This window comes from Phyllobates terribilis, unplaced genomic scaffold (assembly GCF_046119375.1).
Source record: "Phyllobates terribilis strain yellow unplaced genomic scaffold, ASM4611937v1 Scaffold_1__5_contigs__length_1240528914, whole genome shotgun sequence".
NCBI classification, from domain to species: Eukaryota; Metazoa; Chordata; class Amphibia; order Anura; family Dendrobatidae; genus Phyllobates; species Phyllobates terribilis.
In genome coordinates this window covers 1,100,237,102-1,100,256,945 of record NW_027362761.1, presented here as the reverse complement: position 1 = coordinate 1,100,256,945, position 19,844 = coordinate 1,100,237,102, and the positions used below count along the sequence as shown (strand labels likewise).

At 43.3% G+C, this 19,844-nt stretch overlaps 1 protein-coding gene across 4 annotated transcripts in view; it reads right to left on the bottom strand.

Moving 5' to 3' along the window:
- The window catches only part of ARAP2 (ArfGAP with RhoGAP domain, ankyrin repeat and PH domain 2), a 593,408-nt gene that overhangs the window by 547,407 nt on the left and 26,157 nt on the right, over positions 1-19,844 (bottom strand). For all 4 annotated transcript variants that reach the window (XM_073646268.1, XM_073646261.1, XM_073646254.1 and 1 more), the window contains 2 exons: positions 18,200-18,267; positions 15,965-16,044 (listed from right to left, as the gene is read on the bottom strand). In XM_073646268.1, coding sequence (XP_073502369.1) covers positions 15,965-16,044; positions 18,200-18,267 — 148 coding nt within the window. The remainder of the gene's footprint in view (positions 1-15,964; positions 16,045-18,199; positions 18,268-19,844) is intronic.

The following is a 19,844-nucleotide window of genomic DNA, read 5'->3' as shown; positions in this document are numbered from 1 at the left end:
AAGTGAACACCGTCGGGCCGTATGAGGCCTGCTTTATCTCCTTCCAGTTGTCGGTGTCGTATCACTACACCGCCTCTGTCTCTTCTAAATTTTGCCATCCGAATATTTATTACCCGCCTTGTCCATTCGATGGCCGTGATGTCTCGCGCACCTTGCCATACCGCTATCGGCACAATCTCTGACCATACTATAGCTAATTTTGTGAAAAATTCTCTGAAGCGCTCAGTGTCTAGTTTCATTATTGCCATTAGTTATGCGCTCTTGTGATGACGTAGGTTGTTTCCCCCGGCCTGTATAACTAAGATGACCGGACCTCTTGCCTCTCTCCCTACCTTGATTACCTCCATTAGTACCTGTGGCCATAGCAGGCCTCTAATACCTCTCCAGTTAAAATATGTGTTATGAAACTCTAATTTCCTCCCGCCTGGGCGGACTTTCGCCCTTTTTTGTGCCCAATATATATACGAGTGGCCTATCACTCACACTGTTGGCTTAGCGTCACCTGTAAAAGAAACAAACCACGTTAGGATATCAAGTCCGGTCCTATGTATCTCGCCAAACACGTGGATCGCCATCTCCCTATCCTCTGAACTTCCGTTTCTGACAGTCCTGCTCTTGCTGCTTCCGTGGCCGCACCTATGCGGAATGAGTGTGTCCCGTAATCTTTGGGGTGGTTCCCTGCCAATGTTATGCATTTATTAAATATAGCTTGGAACAGGTATCTTGATAATGGCGTTCCATCAATGTGTGATACGAAGAAATTACTTTGTGATCTGATGGTTAGATCTGTTTTTACTATTGTTACCCGACTCAGTGTACCGTTTGTGGGTTTTAGAAGTACCCAAGTACCCCTGCCCGCTGGAACCGTTTTCGATTGGTGTATGCGTACACGTATTGCATTATTGGCTATGACTACTTCCTGGTGTAATAAGCGTCCACTGATGGTAATTTTGGATTGAGGGACTAATTCGCTTATACATAGCGCCCCGAAGAAGGCGATCACAAATGCAGTAGACATTAGTGTTGCTTCAAATTGTGAGTGTCATGTTAATGGTGTTAGGGATAAGATGTGAGAAATCAGTTTTAGTGACACGGGACGGGATGTCTACATTCCTGACTTGGCTGACCCCTTTTCCACCCTTTTATGGATTGTCTGATGATGAATCTTTGTCACATCTCCCCAATTCAGTAGTTGGAAGTGAAATGCTACTCCGGTCAGACACCGCTGCGCTGACGCCCCTGATATGCCCCTCATCATTAGCTGGTGGAGAAATTCTATGGTGACTTGTGATCTGGCTTGTTCACATTGGTCAACCCGTCTGCCTGCTACTAGTCGTGTCCACTCTTCCCATGCCTTACCGTATGCTTGCCACGTTGACGGGGCAACTGACGCTCTGATTATTGGCATCAACTATTCGCCACTAGATCCCATAGGGAGGGTGGGCAACTGTTGCCCGATGGGTGGGCGTTGTGGAAGAGCTCTGTGAAAATCTGCCAATTGAATTGTTATAAAGCGTTAGCAGCAGCTTTATACCCCTCAGCATAGTGGCTAGCGCGGACCCATACATTGTGTTTTAGGCACAGGAATACTAGCCTGCGTAGTAGGCCTAGCACTGGGAGAGACGATGATGCCATCTTATTAATGCAGTGCGCTAGGCTGGTGTTTTGTGTTATGAAGCGTATATTTTTGTTAGCCAGGTGCGCGCCCCATATTTCTATTGCTACCACTATTGGGAAAAATTATTTTCAGGGCTAGATGCAGCTAAAAATTATTATTAATTTCAAAGCTGGTGGAGCTTGGTATAGATGGCCTAATACAATGAGTCCCACACACTGCTAGAAGCCCAAATATTTTTTCAGAGGTAGATGCAGATAAAAATTATTTTTAATTTGCAACCTGATGGAGGTCAGTATTAGTGTTGAGCCACCCCCGTAGTGTTCGAGTTCGGTTCGGTTCGTCGAACACCCGTGTGTTCGCCGAACTGTTCGTCGAACTGTTCGTCGAACACCTTCGAACACCGTTAAAACCAATGGCAGGCAAACAAAAACACATAGAAACACATAGAAAACACCTTCAAAGGTGTCCAAAAGCTGACAAACTGCTCAGAAGACACAACTAACACATGGAAAAGTGACAAGTACATATAGTCATGCGAAAAGAAAAGAGGTGGAGGAGTAAAAGGAGGGGGAGACACAGATATAGGCATGTCATGCCCTTCTAAAATCCAAAAAGTGAGAAGCCGACACGTTCAGTCCGCTCCTGCCCGTGCCACCTCCGTGTCGCCGGGTTTGTGCCAGAGCCGCGGTGAACCCTGACGGCCAGCCCCCCTCTCCCAATACTGGTGCCTGTCCGCTGGTGGGTCGAGCGAGCCCCCCTGTGGTGGAGGCAGCTCTAAGCTTTTTAATTTAAATTGTCTCTCTAATTTGAATAAATACACTTTAAATCCATTTACATGGATCTATTGGAGGGCAAGTCTCATGCCAGCAGCCGCGTAATTCCAGCTCCAGTAGCGTCCACTAAAGCTGCTGCAGTTAAAAAGCTTTTACAAGGATCGAGCTCGGCTGTCCACCACAAGGCATCCTACTGCCAGTCCGAGCCCCTATGCCTTGGGGTGCCTCCTGATGCTCTTCACTGAGTATCCCGTGGTCCCGAAGCATTTCCTTTGAAAAAATGAAGTGTCCAAACTACAGGTGGTGTAGCTTGCTTAACAGCCGGGATAATCCGCTGACTAGCAGACCCTGCTACTAGGCACAAAGTATTTCCTGGGCTAGATGCAGTTAAAAATTTGTAATTAGATACTCTCGTTGGATGCTGAGAAAGCATTCCATAGAGTCTCCTGGCACGCCATATATGATTCTCTTAAAAAGCTTGGGGTAGGGGTCTAGGGGACCCTTTTATAGCCAAAATCACGGCCCTGTATCGCAATACGTCACCTAGGCTGAAGATAAATGGAACTGTAGCACCCTGAGGGCTCGGTTGCTACAGAGGTATTGCACCTCACCCAGAGGTGTGATATCCCACTCTCAGGTAAGGATGTAGTGTGGATCAGGACCCGACACCTGCATGCATTACACCACATTGCCGTGGGGCAGGGCGACCAATATGCCCCTGAGATGGGCACGACAGTCCCTGTCCCTGGCTGGAGTGGGGGGAGGGAACACTGAGGAAGGGGAACCCTGTAGTGCAGGAGCAGGGAGGAAGCAGTTCCTGGGTGCATTGAGAAGGGAGTATAAAAGGTGGGCACCATCTTAGTTCAGTGCAGAGAAGTCTGAGCAGAAGTGGCAGGGAGCAGGGGCTCTGAATGAGCTCTGCTCCGGAGGCGGGCCTAGTAACAGAGGCCCAGGCCTGGAAGAGGGAGAAGGAAGGAAGAGGAGCGGAGAAGGCTCCAGGAACGAGGAACGAAGGGATCTCAGGGGTGCGGACGGGCGAGTCGCCACCGCACGCCCGAATCCACCTGCGTGGAGGGGTCAGGCCAAAGGGGGAGACCGGTCCCCGAAACTAGTGGAGGCAGGAAACGACCCTCAGCTAGAAACAGGAGGCTGTGACATTTTATGTGGTGCAGCCCCTCGCTACACCCGCTAGGAAGGCAGCACATAGGGTCAGGGAAACTGGCGCCAAGTTTACCAAGAGGAGGCCCGAGGCAGCCGGACAGAAGGGTTGGTAAGAAAGGCCAGACAAAGGACACACAAAGGGGGTCCTGTGAAGCACTCCAAAGTTATCTGGGAGTTGTCTGAGCCCCTCACCTGGTGAGCACAGTACGACGTGGGCAGCCGTTACCTGCAGACGTGGTCTGGATAATAAGAACTGTGAGTCAAGGCCCTGGACTGCATCACTGACTCCGTGTCATTACTGCTGCTGCCCTGCACCATCACCCCCATCCTCCGCATACACTGCCCTGAGGCTATACTCCTCCCGTGGGGAGTTATGCTACGCTCTTCTGCACCCACAACACCAGCCTCAGCGGTCTGCCCTGGAGCGGCGGTTCACTCTGACCGCAATCCACGGGTGGCGTAGTCGGACATTTAAACATCAAAACCACATAAATAGTTCCGCCACTGGTTTGACCGCCCTGAGCCACGGAACCGGGATGCCGCCACGGAGACTACAACCACCAGCATCCACCAAAAAGGGTCCGGCTCCGGGTGTCCCAAGGCCCAGGGGGCGCGTCAGAACATTTTCATCACCTTTCACAATCACCAATGGGACAAGGCAGGGATGTTCTCTTTCCCCTCTCTGATACATCCTACTGACGGAGCACCTGCTCTCATCAATTCGCCATAACCCCAATATTAGGTGGATTGAGGTGGGAGGCACCGAGTACAAGTGCTCTCTATTTGCTGATGATGTCCTAGTATATATCACTCAATCACATATATCCATCCATGCTGTTATGGCTGAAATAGATCACTTTGTTACATGGTCAAATTTTAAAATCAATGCAGCGAAGTCTGAGGCCCTCGATGTCTCCCTCCCCAAATCCATATAGGATTCCATCCAGTCCAACTTTCCCTTTGCCTGGCCCTCACAGGGTATCAAATACTTAGGAATTCCTATTCATAGAGACCTCTCCCATCTATGTTATCTTAATTTTGGGCCCTTTATTGAACAACTCCATACAGACCACGGTTGGCAAGTTAGAACTGTAAGATTCACTACGTGAACCACTGGTGTTTTGTGGAAAAGCACATGTACACTGTGTTCCAAATTATTATGCAAAAAGTGTTTAGGAGTGATAAGGGAAGAATTTGTTTGTTTGTCAGTTAAACTCATTGATGGTGATGTGTGTCAGGGCTCTTTATATCACTGTAAGCAATTGCAGACACCTGTGCTAATTAGTTTGGCAGGTGTGTCCAATGAAAGGCAAGACTACTTAAGAAGGCTGTCTCACATTATTAAGCAGCCTACATTTTCTGCCAAAATGGGAAAGAAAAAGGATGTGTCGGCTGCTGAGAAGCAACAAATTGTGGAGTGTTTAGGTCAAGGCATGACTACAATCAACATTGTGCGATGATCAGGATGAAGTGTCTTGGCAATCAAGAAGTATGTAGCTGATTCACAGTACACACGTGTGCGTGCTGATAAGGGCAAATTGAGGACTCTTTCCTACAGGCAATTACGTCAGGTTGAAAGAGCAGCGGCAAAAAAGCCTTGTCATAGCAGCAGACAAGTTTTTGAAGCTGCTTGTGCCTCCAACGTCCCCCGAACAACAAGATGCAGGGTCCTTCAGAGGTTTGCAGCTGTGCATACGCCATCCTGTCGACCTCCTCTATCCACTTCACACAAGCAGAAACGGCTCCAGTGGGCCAAACATTACATGAAGACTGATTTCAAAACTGTTTTGTTCACGGATGAGTGCCGTGCAGCGCTCGATGGTCCAGATGGATGGAGTGGAGGATGGCTGGTTGATGGACTCCCCACGCAAACACGGCTACAGCGCCAACAAGGAGGAGGTGGAGTAATGTTTTGGGCTGGAATCATGGGGAGAGAGATTGTCGGCCCCTTTAGGATCCCTGAAGGCGCTAAAGATGAACTCCATAATGTATGTGGATTTTCTCAAACAGCACTTCCTGCCATGGTTCAAGAAGAAGAACCGTGTATTTCACAGCAAGATCATTTTTCTGCATGATAATGCACCATCTCATGCTGCACATAAAACATCTGCATCTCTGGCTGATATGGGCATAAAAGGGGACAAACTTATGGTGTGACCCCCATGCTCCCCTGACCTCTACCCCATTCAGAACCTTTGGAGCATCATTAAAAGGAGTGTCTATGATGGCGGGAGGCAGTTCACATCTAAGCAACAGCTCTGGGAGGGTATTCTGTCCTCATGCAAAACAATTGAAGCAGAAACCATCCAAAACCTGACAAATTCAATGGACGAGAGAGTTCAGAAGCTCCTTTCGAACAAGGGGTCCTATGTGAAAATGTAACATCACCTAGAATAAAGTTTTGAGTTGAAAACTGTTTGATTTCAGTTTCTAACAACCTGCTAACGCTTATAATTTCAAAAATGACCATTTTTTTGGTCTTTATTAAAATGAAAAGGTTGATCAAAAAGTTTGGGGGATCTAAGAGTGTGGCAACCCAGTAGTCATGATTACTTCGAATTCTGACAATATGAGGGTCATGCTGCAGGTAGTGCAGCAAGAAGGCACTTATGTGTCTTGCGCATCTCGGAGCCCCAAAATTATTTTCCGGGCTAGATGCAGCTAAAAATTATTATTAATTTTAAATCTGGTGAAGCTTTAGTATAGATGGCCTAATAGGATCAGTGCTGCACACTGCTACAAAGCCCAAATTATTTTACAGTCAAGATACAGATAAACATGATTAGTAATTTTAAATCTGGTGGAGCTTATTATAGATGGCCTAATAGAATCAGTGCTGCACACTGCTACAAAGCCCAAATTATTTTCCAGTCAAGATACAGATAAACATGATTAGTAATTTTAAATCTGGTGGAGCTTATTATAGATGGCCTAATAGAATCAGTGCTGCACACTGCTACAAAGCCCAAATTATTTTCCAGCCAAGATACAGATAAACATGATTAGTAATTTGAAAGCTTAAAACGGTTGGTAGGGTGATTTTAACCAATCATCAAGCTTTTACTCTCCCCAGGATGACACAGGGGTAGAAAAGTCGTTTCGGATCCATGATTTGTTCATCTTTATGAACGTGAGTCTGTCTACATTATCAGTGGAGAGCCGCGTGCGCTTATCTGTCAGCACACCACCAGCAGCGCTGAACACACGTTCAGACAGAACGCTGGTTGCGGGGCATGACAAGACCTCCAAGGCGTAAGTGGCTAGCTCCGGCCATTTATCCAGATTGGAAGCCCAAAAAGAGCAAGGGTCCAGTGACACAGTCGTGGCTTCAATGTTTACTTGGAGATACTCCTGTACCATCGTCTCTAGGCGTTGACTATGTGTCAGACTTCTTGTCTCCTGTGGCCTTGCAAAGGATGGGCTAAAAAAGTGGTGAAATGATTCCGCAAAATTGATGTTACCAGCAGATACTGTGGTTCTGTTACGGTTTGAGTGCTGAACACTTGACGGTCCCACGGTTGGCAAGTTGGAACTGTGAGATTCACTACGTGCACCACTGGTATTTTGTTGAAAAGCACATGTAAGATTCTGCAACAGTCTCTGCTGATACTCCTGCATGCGTGCATCCCTTTCTATGGCAGGAATAATTTCTGCAAATTTACTTTTGTACCGGGGATCTAACAGTGTGGCAACCCAGTAGTCAGGATTATTTCTAATTCTCACAATTCGAGGGTCATGTTGCAGGTAGTGCAGCAAGAAGGCACTCATGTGTGTTGCGCATCCAGGAGCACCAAGTCCCTGTTGTGTTGGTGGCGAGGTAACAATCATGCTTCCTTCCTCTGTCCTCTCCCCCCAACCTCGCACAACAGAAATGTGATCAAGGTCTCCCTCATCTGATGAGTCTTCCATCAGTTCATCCTCCACTTCTTCCTGGGCTCCTGCACCTTCCTCACTAGTTTGGCTGCTACCATGCGCCCTGGTAAAACCATCTCCCCCACTCTCACATGCCTGCCGCCTTGGTGCTGCCGACCGTCTGGACCTTGCAGATGTTAGCCCTTCCGCATACAACTCCTCCTCCTCTACTTCCTCCACCTCCTCTTGTGCCACCACCTGACTCCGAATTCTGTTTAACATGTGCTCCAGCATGTAAATCACCGGAATAGTCATGCTGATAATGGCATCGTCAACACTAAACATCTTCGTCGCCATTTCAAAACTGTGCAGAAGGGTGCATAGGTCCCTGATCTGAGACCACTCCTCCAGCGTGATTTGCCCCACCTCTGGATCTCGTTGGCCCAGGCTATACGTCAGAACGTATTGCACCAGGGCTTGTCAGTGCTGCCACAGTCGCTGCAACATGTGCAGAATTGAATTCCACGGGGTAGGCACATCGCATTTTAGCCGGTGAAGTGGCAGGCCCAACGACTTCTGTAGAGATGTAAGTCGCTGAGCTGCGGGATGCGAACGGCGAAAGTGAGCACACAGCGACCGTGCCCTCTGCAGAAGGCCATCTAGTCTGGCATAGTGGGCTAAAAATTGCTGGACAACCAGGTTCAACACGTGAGCCATACAAGGCACGTGTGTGACATTGCCCCGGCGAGGGGCCGCACCCAGGTTTGCAGCATTGTCGCACACGGCCTTCCCTGGTTTCAGGTCCAGTGGAGACAACCATTCATGAAATTGGTTCTCCAGAGCTGACCACAACTCCTCAGCTGTGTGACTCACATTTCCCAGACATTTCAATGTAAAAACCGCCTGATGACGTTGAGCCCTACTGCCAGCATAGTAAGGAGGTGTGCAGGATCCCTTCTGCGCAGTTAGAAAGCTTGTGGCATGACCAGACAGGCTTTGGGTGCAGGTGGAAGACCGAGAGGAGGATGAGGAGGCAGAAGCAGTGGAGGAACTTTGACATAAAGAGGATTGACGCACAACTCGTGGGGACGGCAAGACTTGGACAGCAGCCCCTTGTCCTGCTGTCACCATAGTTACCCAGTGCCCAGTCAGCGACATGTAACGCCCCTGTCCATGCCTACTCGTCCAAGTGTCTGTGGTGAAATGCACCCTGTCACACACAGAGTTTCTCAAAGAAGCGGAGATGTTGTGTGCGACATGCTGGTGGAGCGCAGGCACACCTTTCTTTGAGAAGTAGTGCCGACTGGGCATCTGGTACTGGGGCACTGCGACGGACATAAGGTCTCGAAAATCCTCTGTGTCCACCAGGCGGAAAGGCAGCATTTCTGTAGCCAAGAACTTGCAGATGGTGAAATTCAACCTCTTAGCTTTCTCATGGCTAGGAGGAAATGGTCTTTTACTTGTCCACATCTGAGGGACCGAGGGCTGGCTATTGTCCTTAGACGGGGTTGATAAGGGTGTCCCCGGCAAACTGTCGGTCTGTGAGGAAGATGCAGGTGGACATGTTAGGTTGCCTTGATCCAAAGGTGGTGCTATCGATGTCGGACAGCGCTCAACACCAGCAGGTGTTATCACCTCCAAAGAAAATGATGACCTGCCAATCACGCTGGCTGTTGCGGGTAAAGAGGTGGCAGGTCTGCGCCTCAAAACAGGTGTGACTGCTGTCCCCCCAGTCACAGAGGATGAAGAGGCCGCGGATGCACAAGATATGGCAGACGGTGGTTGGCCCGGCCGGCTAGGCCGCATTGTAGCACACTGAGCTTCCCACTGCAACTTATGCTTCATGTCCATGTGCCGGTTCATGCATGAAGTACTCAAACTATGTATTTTTTGGCCTCTACTTAGCTTTTGCTGACAAATGTTACAGATAACACGAGTTGGGTCATCTTTATCGATCTGAAAAAATGCCCAGGCTATGCAAGGCTTAGCACCCATGCGACCTGAAGAGCCACCACGACTTGTGGTGAGAGGCAGAGTTGTGTTTGAGGATGCAGTTGTTGACGTGCTTCCAGTACTACGTCTCTGTCCAGGAAGGCGCAACCTGACCTCGTCGTCACTAGCATCTTCCTCCACCTCCTCTGCTGACCTCATCTCTTGGCTGACTGTGGGTTGACAGTAAGTGGGATCTCCATCCTCATCATCATCACCCTGTGCGTTATCACACCCGTCGTCCTCAGAGCCAACCTGTTCCTGCCCTGACAAAAAACTAAAGTTGTCGCTCCAATCAGGTATTTGAGTCTTATCATCGTCTTCCTCATTGTCTCCACCAACAGGAGTTACAGTTTGGGAATGAGGGTCTACATTATGGTCAGAACCTTCTGCGTCTGGTCCTGGATCCGACTCATAAAGATTCTGGGCATCAGTGCAGATCATTTCCTCGTCTGGATTCACAGAAGCGCTGGAGTCGACCTCTGATTCCCAGGCTATAGTATGAGTAAACAGCTCTGCAGACTCAACCATCTGTTCTACCTCATACTCAGACGGGCAGCTGGAGATTTGGGAGCTGTGAGCAAGCAAGTGCGATTGGGGTGACACCTTTGAGGACTGGAGTATTTGTGATGTTGAAGTTGATGTGGAGGAGAGCCCACTTAAAGGAGCACTTGATATGCGTTGAAGCACCTGCTGTTTTTGTGCCTCATCTGGAATTTGTAGCGATTGGCGTGGCCGTAAGAAAGGGATCTTATCACATTGTCCGCTAAAAGAAGTAGACATTTTAGTTTGGCTGGAAGATGGTCTTTCTTCTGCAGATGTTACTGTTGCTTTAACACCTACCCCACGGACACAACCTTTTTTCCCCTTCCCAACACGCCTATTCCCCTTTCCACCAGCAGCAGGCCTTTTTCCACTCATTTTGGTGGTTAACTAATTAACAACTCTGGAGTTGTTTGCACAAAAAAACAATGGATGGGAACCGAGCAGAGCTGAGTGGCCAAACTGTGCTATTAGGCCAAAACTATTGGCTGGGTTAGATGCAGAAAAAAATTATATTCAATTTGCAACCTGATGGAGGTCAGTATAGATGGACTAAAACAACAAGTCCCACACACAGCTAGAAGCCCAATATTTTTTCAGAGGTAGATGCAGAAAAAAATATATTCAGTTTGCAACCTGATGGAGGTCTGTATAGATGGATTAATAGAACAAGTCCCACACACAGCTAGAAGCCCAATATTCTTTCAGAGGTAGATGCAGAAAAAAATATATTCAGTTTGCAACCTGATGGAGGTCAGTATAGATGGACTAATACAACAAGTCCCACACACAGCTAGAAGCCAAATATTTTTTCAGAGGTAGATGCAGAAAAAAATATATTCAGTTTGCAACCTGATGGAGGTCTGTATAGATGGATTAATAGAACAATTCCCACACACAGCTAGAAGCTCAATATTTTTTCAGAGGTAGATGCAGAAAAAAATATATTCAGTTTGCAACCTGATGGAGGTCTGTATAGATGGATTAATAGAACAAGTCCCACACACAGCTAGAAGCCCAATATTTTTTCAGAGCTAGATGCAGAAAAAAATATATTCAGTTTGCAACCTGATGGAGGTCTGTATAGATGGATTAATAGAACAAGTCCCACACACAGCTAGAAGCCCAATATTTTTTCAGAGGTAGATGAAGAAAAAAATATCTGCAGTTTGCAACCTGATGGAGGTCAGTATAGATGGACTAATACAACAAGTCCCACACACAGCTAGAAGCCCAATATTTTTTCAGAGGTAGATGCAGAAAAAAATATATTCAGTTTGCAACCTGATGGAGGTCTGTATAGATGGATTAATAGAACAAGTCCCACACACAGCTGGAAGCCCAATATTTTTTCAGAGGTAGATGAAGAAAAAAATATATGCAGTTTGCAACCTGATGGAGGTCAGTATAGATGGACTAATACAACAAGTCCCACACACAGCTAGAAGCCCAATATTTTTTCAGAGCTAGATGCAGAAAAAAATTATATTCAATTTGCAACCTGATGGAGGTCAGTATAGATGGACTAATAGAATGATGCTATGCCCAAAAGATTTTACTTCACTAGGTGCAGTAAAAAAATTGGTATTCTATACACAGGTGGTATATCTTGCAACACAGATAGGCTACTCCACTGACTAACACACTCTGCAATAGGCCAAAAAGGATTAGCTTTGCTAGATTCAGCCAAATGCTGTGAAAAAAACTTGCACAGCACTGGCACAGACCTGCCTGGCAAAAACTGATAGGAACTGATGTAACCTAGTCCTGAAAAGGACTCCAATTACAATTAGTCTTTACTCCCACAATCTATCTATTTAAGAGCACAGACCTGCCTGATAAAAGTCGTAGGAAATGCTGTAACCTAGTCCTTAAAAGGACTGCAATCACAACTTTTCCCTACTCCCAAGCTATCTGTAGATTTGTGCGAAAATTGGCTTGAAATTAACAAGGTATAGCGCACACAGCAACAGCGGTGCCGTCTAACACGCAGCTGCAGCAGTGAGAAAATGGTGGCGACGGGGAAAATGGCTTGGTCTTATAGGGCAAGGACATGTGACATACACTGCCAATGACACATGCCCTTGCTTGTGTGAAAAAAAGCACTTCGCTCCGTGTGTGCGCTGCTGATAGGCTGACAGATTGCACCTCCCCACTGTAAGTGCGGGAAAGAGAAAAAAAAAATGGAGATCTTCATTGTTCCTGCAGAGATCCATCCCCTGCCCCTCCCCCCACCCCGCTGTACACTCAAACTGCGTATTAACATTAATTTTCATCTTTACTGAGAAAAAATCCAGTTATGATTTTGGTGCACGAACAGTTATCGAACATAACCTCGAACAGCCGAATTTTTCTCAAATTGTTCGTGTTCGCCGAACGGCTCGAACAAAGCCCAAAACAGCTCGAATTTGAGATTGGCGAACAGTTCGAGTAGAACAACGCTCATCTCTAGTCAGTATAGATGGACTAATAGAGAAAGTCCCACACACTGCTAGAAGGCCAAATATTTTTTCAGAGCTAGATGCAGATAAAAATTATATTCAATTTGCAACCTGATGGAGGTCAGTATAGATGGACTAATAGAGAAAGTCCCACACACTGCTAGAAGGCCAAATATTTTTTCAGAGCTAGATGCAGATAAAAGTTATATTCAATTTGCAACCTGATGGAGGTCAGTATAGATGGACTAATAGAACAAGTCCCACACACAGCTAGAAGCCAAAATATTTTTTCAGAGGTACTGTAGATGCAGATAAAAATTATTTTTAATTTGCAACCTGATGGAGGTCAGTATAGATGGACTAATACAACAAATCCCACACACAGCTAGAAGCCCAATATTTTTTCAGAGCTAGATGCAGACAAAAAATTATTTTGAATTTGCAACCTGATGGAGGTCAGTATAGATGGACTAATAGAGAAAGTCCCACACACTGCTAGAAGGCCCAATATTTTTTCAGAGGTAGATGCAGAAAAAAATATATTCAGTTTGCAACCTGATGGAGGACAGTATAGATGGACTAATCCAACAAGTCCCACACACAGCTAGAAGCCCAATATTTTTTCAGAGGTAGATGCAGAAAAAAATATATTCAGTTTGCAACCTGATGGAGGTCTGTATAGATGGATTAATAGAACAAGTCGCACACACAGCTAGAAGCCCAATATTTTTTCAGAGGTAGATGCAGAAAAAAATATATTCAGTTTGGAACCTGATGGAGGTCTGTATAGATGGATTAATAGAACAAGTCCCACACACAGCTAGAAGCCCAATATTTTTTCAGAGGTAGATGCAGAAAAAAATATATTCAGTTTGCAACCTGATGGAGGTCTGTATAGATGGATTAATAGAACAAGTCCCACACACAGCTAGAAGCCCAATATTTTTTCAGAGGTAGATGCAGAAAAAAATATATTCAGTTTGCAACCTGATGGAGGTCTGTATAGATGGATTAATAGAACAAGTCGCACACACAGCTAGAAGCCCAATATTTTTTCAGAGGTAGATGCAGAAAAAAATATATTCAGTTTGCAACCTGATGGAGGTCTGTATAGATGGATTAATAGAACAAGTCCCACACACAGCTAGAAGCCCAATATTTTTTCAGAGGTAGATGCAGAAAAAAATATATTCAGTTTGCAACCTGATGGAGGTCTGTATAGATGGATTAATAGAACAAGTCCCACACACAGCTAGAAGCCCAATATTTTTTCAGAGGTAGATGCAGAAAAAAATATATTCAATTTGCAACCTGATGGAGGTCTGTATAGATGGATTAATAGAACAAGTCCCACACACAGCTAGAAGCCCAATATTTTTTCAGAGGTAGATGCAGAAAAAAATATATTCAGTTTGCAACCTGATGGTGGTCAGTATAGATGGACTAATACAACAAGTCCCACACACAGCTAGAAGCCCAATATTTTTTCAGAGGTAGATGCAGAAAAAAATATATTCAGTTTGCAACCTGATGGAGGTCTGTATAGATGGATTAATAGAACAAGTCCCACACACAGCTAGAAGCCCAAATATTTTTTCAGAGGTAGATGCAGATAAAAATTATTTTTAATTTGCAACTTGATGGAGGTCAGTATAGATGGACTAATAGAGAAAGTCCCACACACTGCTAGAAGGCCAAATATTTTTTCAGAGCTAGATGCAGATAAAAATTATATTCAATTTGCAACCTGATGGAGGTCAGTATAGATGGACTAATAGAACAAGTCCCACACACAGCTAGAAGCCCAAATATTTTTTCAGAGGTACTGTAGATGCAGATAAAAATTATTTTTAATTTGCAACCTGATGGAGGTCAGTATAGATGGACTAATACAACAAGTCCCACACACAGCTAGAAGCCCAATATTTTTTCAGAGCTAGATGCAGACAAAAAATTATTTTGAATTTGCAACCTGATGGAGGTCAGTATAGATGGACTAATAGAGAAAGTCCCACACACTGCTAGAAAGCCAAATATTTTTTCAGAGCTAGATGCAGAAAAAAATTATATTCAGTTTGCAACCTGATGGAGGTCAGTATAGATGGACTAATAGAGAAAGTCCCACACACTGCTAGAAGGCCACATATTTTTTCAGAGGTAGATGCAGAAAAAAATATATTCAGTTTGCAACCTGATGGAGGTCTGCATAGATGGATTAATAGAACAAGTCCCACACACAGCTAGAAGCCCAATATTTTTTCAGAGGTAGATGCAGAAAAAAATATATTCAGTTTGCAACCTGATGGAGGTCAGTATAGATGGACTAATACAACAAGTCCCACACACAGCTAGAAGCCCAATATTTTTTCAGAGGTAGATGCAGAAAAAAATATATTCAGTTTGCAACCTGATGGAGGTCTGTAAATATGGATTAATAGAACAAGTCCCACACACAGCTAGAAGCCCAAATATTTTTTCAGAGGTAGATGCAGATAAAAATTATTTTTAATTTGCAACCTGATGGAGGTCAGTATAGATGGACTAATAGAGAAAGTCCCACACACTGCTAGAAGGCCAAATATTTTTTCAGAGCTAGATGCAGATAAAAATTATATTCAATTTGCAACCTGATGGAGGTCAGTATAGATGGACTAATAGAACAAGTCCCACACACAGCTAGAAGCCCAAATATTTTTTCAGAGGTACTGTAGATGCAGATAAAAATTATTTTTAATTTGCAACCTGATGGAGGTCAGTATAGATGGACTAATACAACAAGTCCCACACTCAGCTAGAAGCCCAATATTTTTTCAGAGGTAGATGCAGAAAAAAATATATTCAGTTTGCAACCTGATGGAGGTCTGTATAGATGGATTAATAGAACAAGTCCCACACACAGCTAGAAGCCCAATATTTTTTCAGAGCTAGATGCAGAAAAAAATTATATTCATTTTGCAACCTGATGGAGGTCAGTATAGATGGACTAATAGAATGATGCTATGCCCAAAAGATTTTACTTCACTAGGTGCAGTAAAAAAATTGGTATTCTATACACAGGTGGTATTTCTTGCAACACAGATAGGCTACTTCACTGACTAACACACTCTGCAATAGGCCAAAAAGGATTAGCTTTGCTAGATTCAGCCAAATGCTGTGAAAAAAACTTGCACAGCACTGGCACAGACCTGCCTGGCAAAAACTGATAGGAACTGATGTAACCTAGTCCTGAAAAGGACTCCAATTACAATTAGTCTTTACTCCCGCAACCTATCTATCAAGACATGAGGCAAAAAAAACCTGAATACTAGAAAAATAGGGTCTTAGATTTTTTATGGCATTAGTATTTTCCCATACTTTCACTTTAAACAATAAACTATAAATAAAATATATTACTTTTATCATGTAATTTCCTTTTTAATAGAATTATTTGATTTGCTTTCTTATTTTTCCTAGATTTTGCCTCCAATCTGTAGCAATTTTAATTACCTACATTAGTTTGTAATTACATTTTCTAAAGCAGAGAAGAATTGTTTGCAAGGATTCTATTATTGTAGCTCATTTGCATTGACGTATATGATTTCACATACCTTTGTGTTCTCTGAATGTCTGAAAAAGAATGTCTCTTCATATGGCGAGATAGGAGGAATGTTTTCACCCCCAGATTGTTCTGCATTAATTAAGTGAAATAAACAGTCACACTCATGGTACATTTAATATCACTGAATATTTACAGACTTTAAACCACAATAACATAATAATTCCCCAAATCTTTTATGATGGCGAAACCAATGTTTACTCTACCTGGAACCTCTTCTCATCCTCATTAAACAAACTTGACACAATATTCCTAATTAAAACTATTTCTGTTTTCTAAATGATATTTATTGACTGATTTGCCTCTTTCTATATCCTGAATATTTAACATGCTTAAATCAGTGTAACAATTTTACTGTAAAAGTTCAAATTTTGGGTTTTGATTAGAATTTGAGTTGAGTTTTATGAAACTAATAGAGATCCTGGTGAATTCAAACAATTTGCAATTTGATTTGAGCAAATCAACAAGATAATGCCTACTGACTTTTTACACTTGTTTTCATCAGCCGTAGAAGGCTAAAATGACTCAAGACGCAATTGTGTGGGCTTCCCCATAATGCACTGCAGCTTAACACATTGCATGATCACATCGCATGATATAGTGCAGCCAATCAGGAGATATTATCATAGCCTTCATAATTGCCTAGCCAGAGAATACAACAACCATTTTAATGATGATTTAGAATAGTGAAACGATGTCAGAGCTCATCGCTCGTGTTCTGCACATACGGTCTTTATGATTACAAATGGCAAAGATGTATGATTTTTGTTTTATTTTATTTTCTTTAAACATGAAAAGTCTGTAAGTGTACTGCGATATTAAATGAGCTTTTGGCTACTACCAGTTACCATCTATTTCTATGGTGAAGTTAATTTGACAATACTAAGGCTGGTTTTGTGTTAAGGAGCTGGAAAGGGGTTGGATACAGTGTTGCAAATGTCTTTTCAGGTCTGCGCTCAAGTCATTGTAAATGAGATTGCCAGAAATGCGGTGGCTTGCAAAATTATTCTCCCCTTTGGCTTTTTATCTATTTTTTTACATTACAACCTGTGTTTAAATATTTTCGTAATACAATTTGTGTGCGATGCATCAGCACTAAGTAGTCTAAGTTGGAGAAGTAAGAAAAATATTGACATAAATTAAATTTATGGGTTCAAATAAATAAAAATTGGCATTTTCATATGTATTCACCCCTTTTGCGATGAAGCCCCTAAAAATTTCTGGGGCAAGCAGTTTCCTTCATAAGTCACATGCTTAATGAAAGGAAGTCCCCCTGTGTGCAATCTAAGTGTCACATGGTCTGTCAGTATGTAAGAGGCACCACTAACCAAACAACACCATGAAGACCACGGAGATCTCCAAACAAGTCAGGGACAAAGTTCTTGAGAAGTACAAGTCAGGGTTGGGTTATAAAAAAATATCCAAGCTGAGACTGGAGTATCTGTCTATGTGACCACAAGAAGCCATACACTCCATAGAGGTGGGTGAACAGTTATGCACACTTAAGTTTCAGTAATTTTGTCCAATTTGTTGTTTGCTTCACACTAAAAAGAAAACCAAATGATCACAGTTGTAGGCATGTACTTTTCATGAGCTGATGCAAACCCTCAAAAAAAAAGTAAAATTCCAGTTGTGAGGTGTTGTGAGGTGGCAAAACACGAAAAAAGCCAAGTAGGGTGAATACTTTCGCAAGTCACTGTAGCTGTATGCTGTACTCTGCTTTCTTAAGCAGTCTCTGGGTTACACACCCTATTCTATGGCTATCTGGGGGTACCAGTGTTCTGACCCTAGCAGCCATTAAGTTGTTCCCAGTCCGATGTCCTATAACATACAATTTTGGGAAAACTGCTTTAAGACATACATGAAAAAACAAAATGGAAACACAGATGAAGCTAATTTTAACACATCTATGCCCTCTTTACAGTGATGTTTTTGGTGTCCTTTTCAGTGTATTACTCATATTTTAAACCACCATAAATTAGTTATGCAGAAAAGTAAATTGATGGAGAAAACTGCTGATGTCTGTAAAGCACTGTGGAATTAATGGTGCTATGTAAGTGAGTCAAATCTAAATATATAAAAGTATAACTCAATCAATCTGTCAAGTAAGTTATCGAATTACAGTTTTCTGCATCAAGACATCTTGCTGCATTGTAGCATGTGTGTGAAGTTAGAACGTGTCACATCTATATGCATCACTTTTTAGTATACAAACGTAGTAACTCACCCTTTTGTAAACTCTGGGTAGGTTTTCCTCCAGTATTCAGGTCTTTTTTTCTAGTTGCTTTTCTACTCCTTAAAAAAGAATGAAATGTAAACTTAAAGAGAACCTGTCAGCTGATACATTATGCACAAACCGTGGGAAGCATGTATCAGCCAATGGCAGTACGATCACAGCCATATATGTGTGTCTCTGAACTGCCAGGGACCGAGCCGCACTGTGCACTAGTCGTACAGGTGGGTCCCCAGTAGCTTCTCCCCACTTGATGACAGTGAGTTGCAAACCTCTGCCACATAGACAGAGGATTGTCATTCACTGTCAGCGGGCACGGAGGACCCACCTGTATGACTAGATCGCAGGACAGTTTGGTCCTCGGTGAGTATTAAAAGTATGTTTTCTCTGATACACCACAGCATTTCAGAGACAAACATACATGGCTGGGATACTACAGCTGGTGGTTGATACATGCTGCTCTCGGTTTTGGCAGTATGTATCTGCTGATAGGTTTCCTTTAAAATACAGTTTAAAGTTCAGTTGTACTTCCAGGAATGGGCAGAGATAACTTTAAAAATGGAATTTCTATAAATCAAGCAAGGACAAGCAAAACATTAACAGCATATACTAGAGATGAGTAAATCGATTTGTAAAACCTTGGACAAGAGCCCTGTACACTGCATCTTACCTGCATCACTGACTGTTCTTTTGATTAGCCAGCCTTGCACGAGTGATATAGTTGCAACAAGATGCACACACAACATCATGCCAAGTTAATAAACAGGTGCAGTAGATGCCGGCGGTTAGGATGCATATACTGGTTACATGGGATCGGCAAAAATATGAATGTGTGTAGAACCTCCCAACAGTCCTTTGATAGCAGATATTGGGCTCTTGGCATGGCTGATTTCATTCTTCCTATTGAAGTAAATATGTACACTCGGTTTGGACAAGTGTGCATTGTTTTGCAAGAGAGATATATATGTAATATTTAAGACGTATGACTCTTGTTAAAATTGTGCTCAACATGTCACATATTTTTTCTAATCTCGCCGTGACTTTATCCCTTTGTTCTCTTAGACTACTCTGCATAGGACATCTGCCCAAATAGCTCTCCGACACAAGGCTTGAAGATTTCCCCTTTGACAATACATAATGGTTTTAGTGAAGATGCTCTTTAAATAGAGATGAGTAAGCCTGTTCAAGTGTCTTCAAATTGTTGTGGGTAAAGAACAGTTTGGTATTATTTTCAGCTCGCTTTAGAAGGCCATGAAAATAATCATTTTCTGTAATGTAGTATAGGAAATTATGAGTCATAAAAGAAATTGATATCTGGAATTGTAAGTTGCAGAGTACAATTGGAGCAGGATTTTAGATAGAGTTGTTTAGCTGAAAACACGAGGAGTTAGAGAAAGAAAAACAAATGAAACAACAAAAGTTCTCTGCTCTTTTGCAATCAGTTATAAAGATGTATTTGAGGACTTTGAGTCACTAAAAAAGATAATACTGTAAAAAGATAGACAGACAAATAGATAGATATAATAGAAAAACCTGACTAGCACCTCCTAAGTGTGAACTAGTGCCAGCTGCCGTAACTGCACAATATACAAAAAGAAAGCGCAGCAGCACTCAGTAAGGGTCAAGATACTGTAAGGCA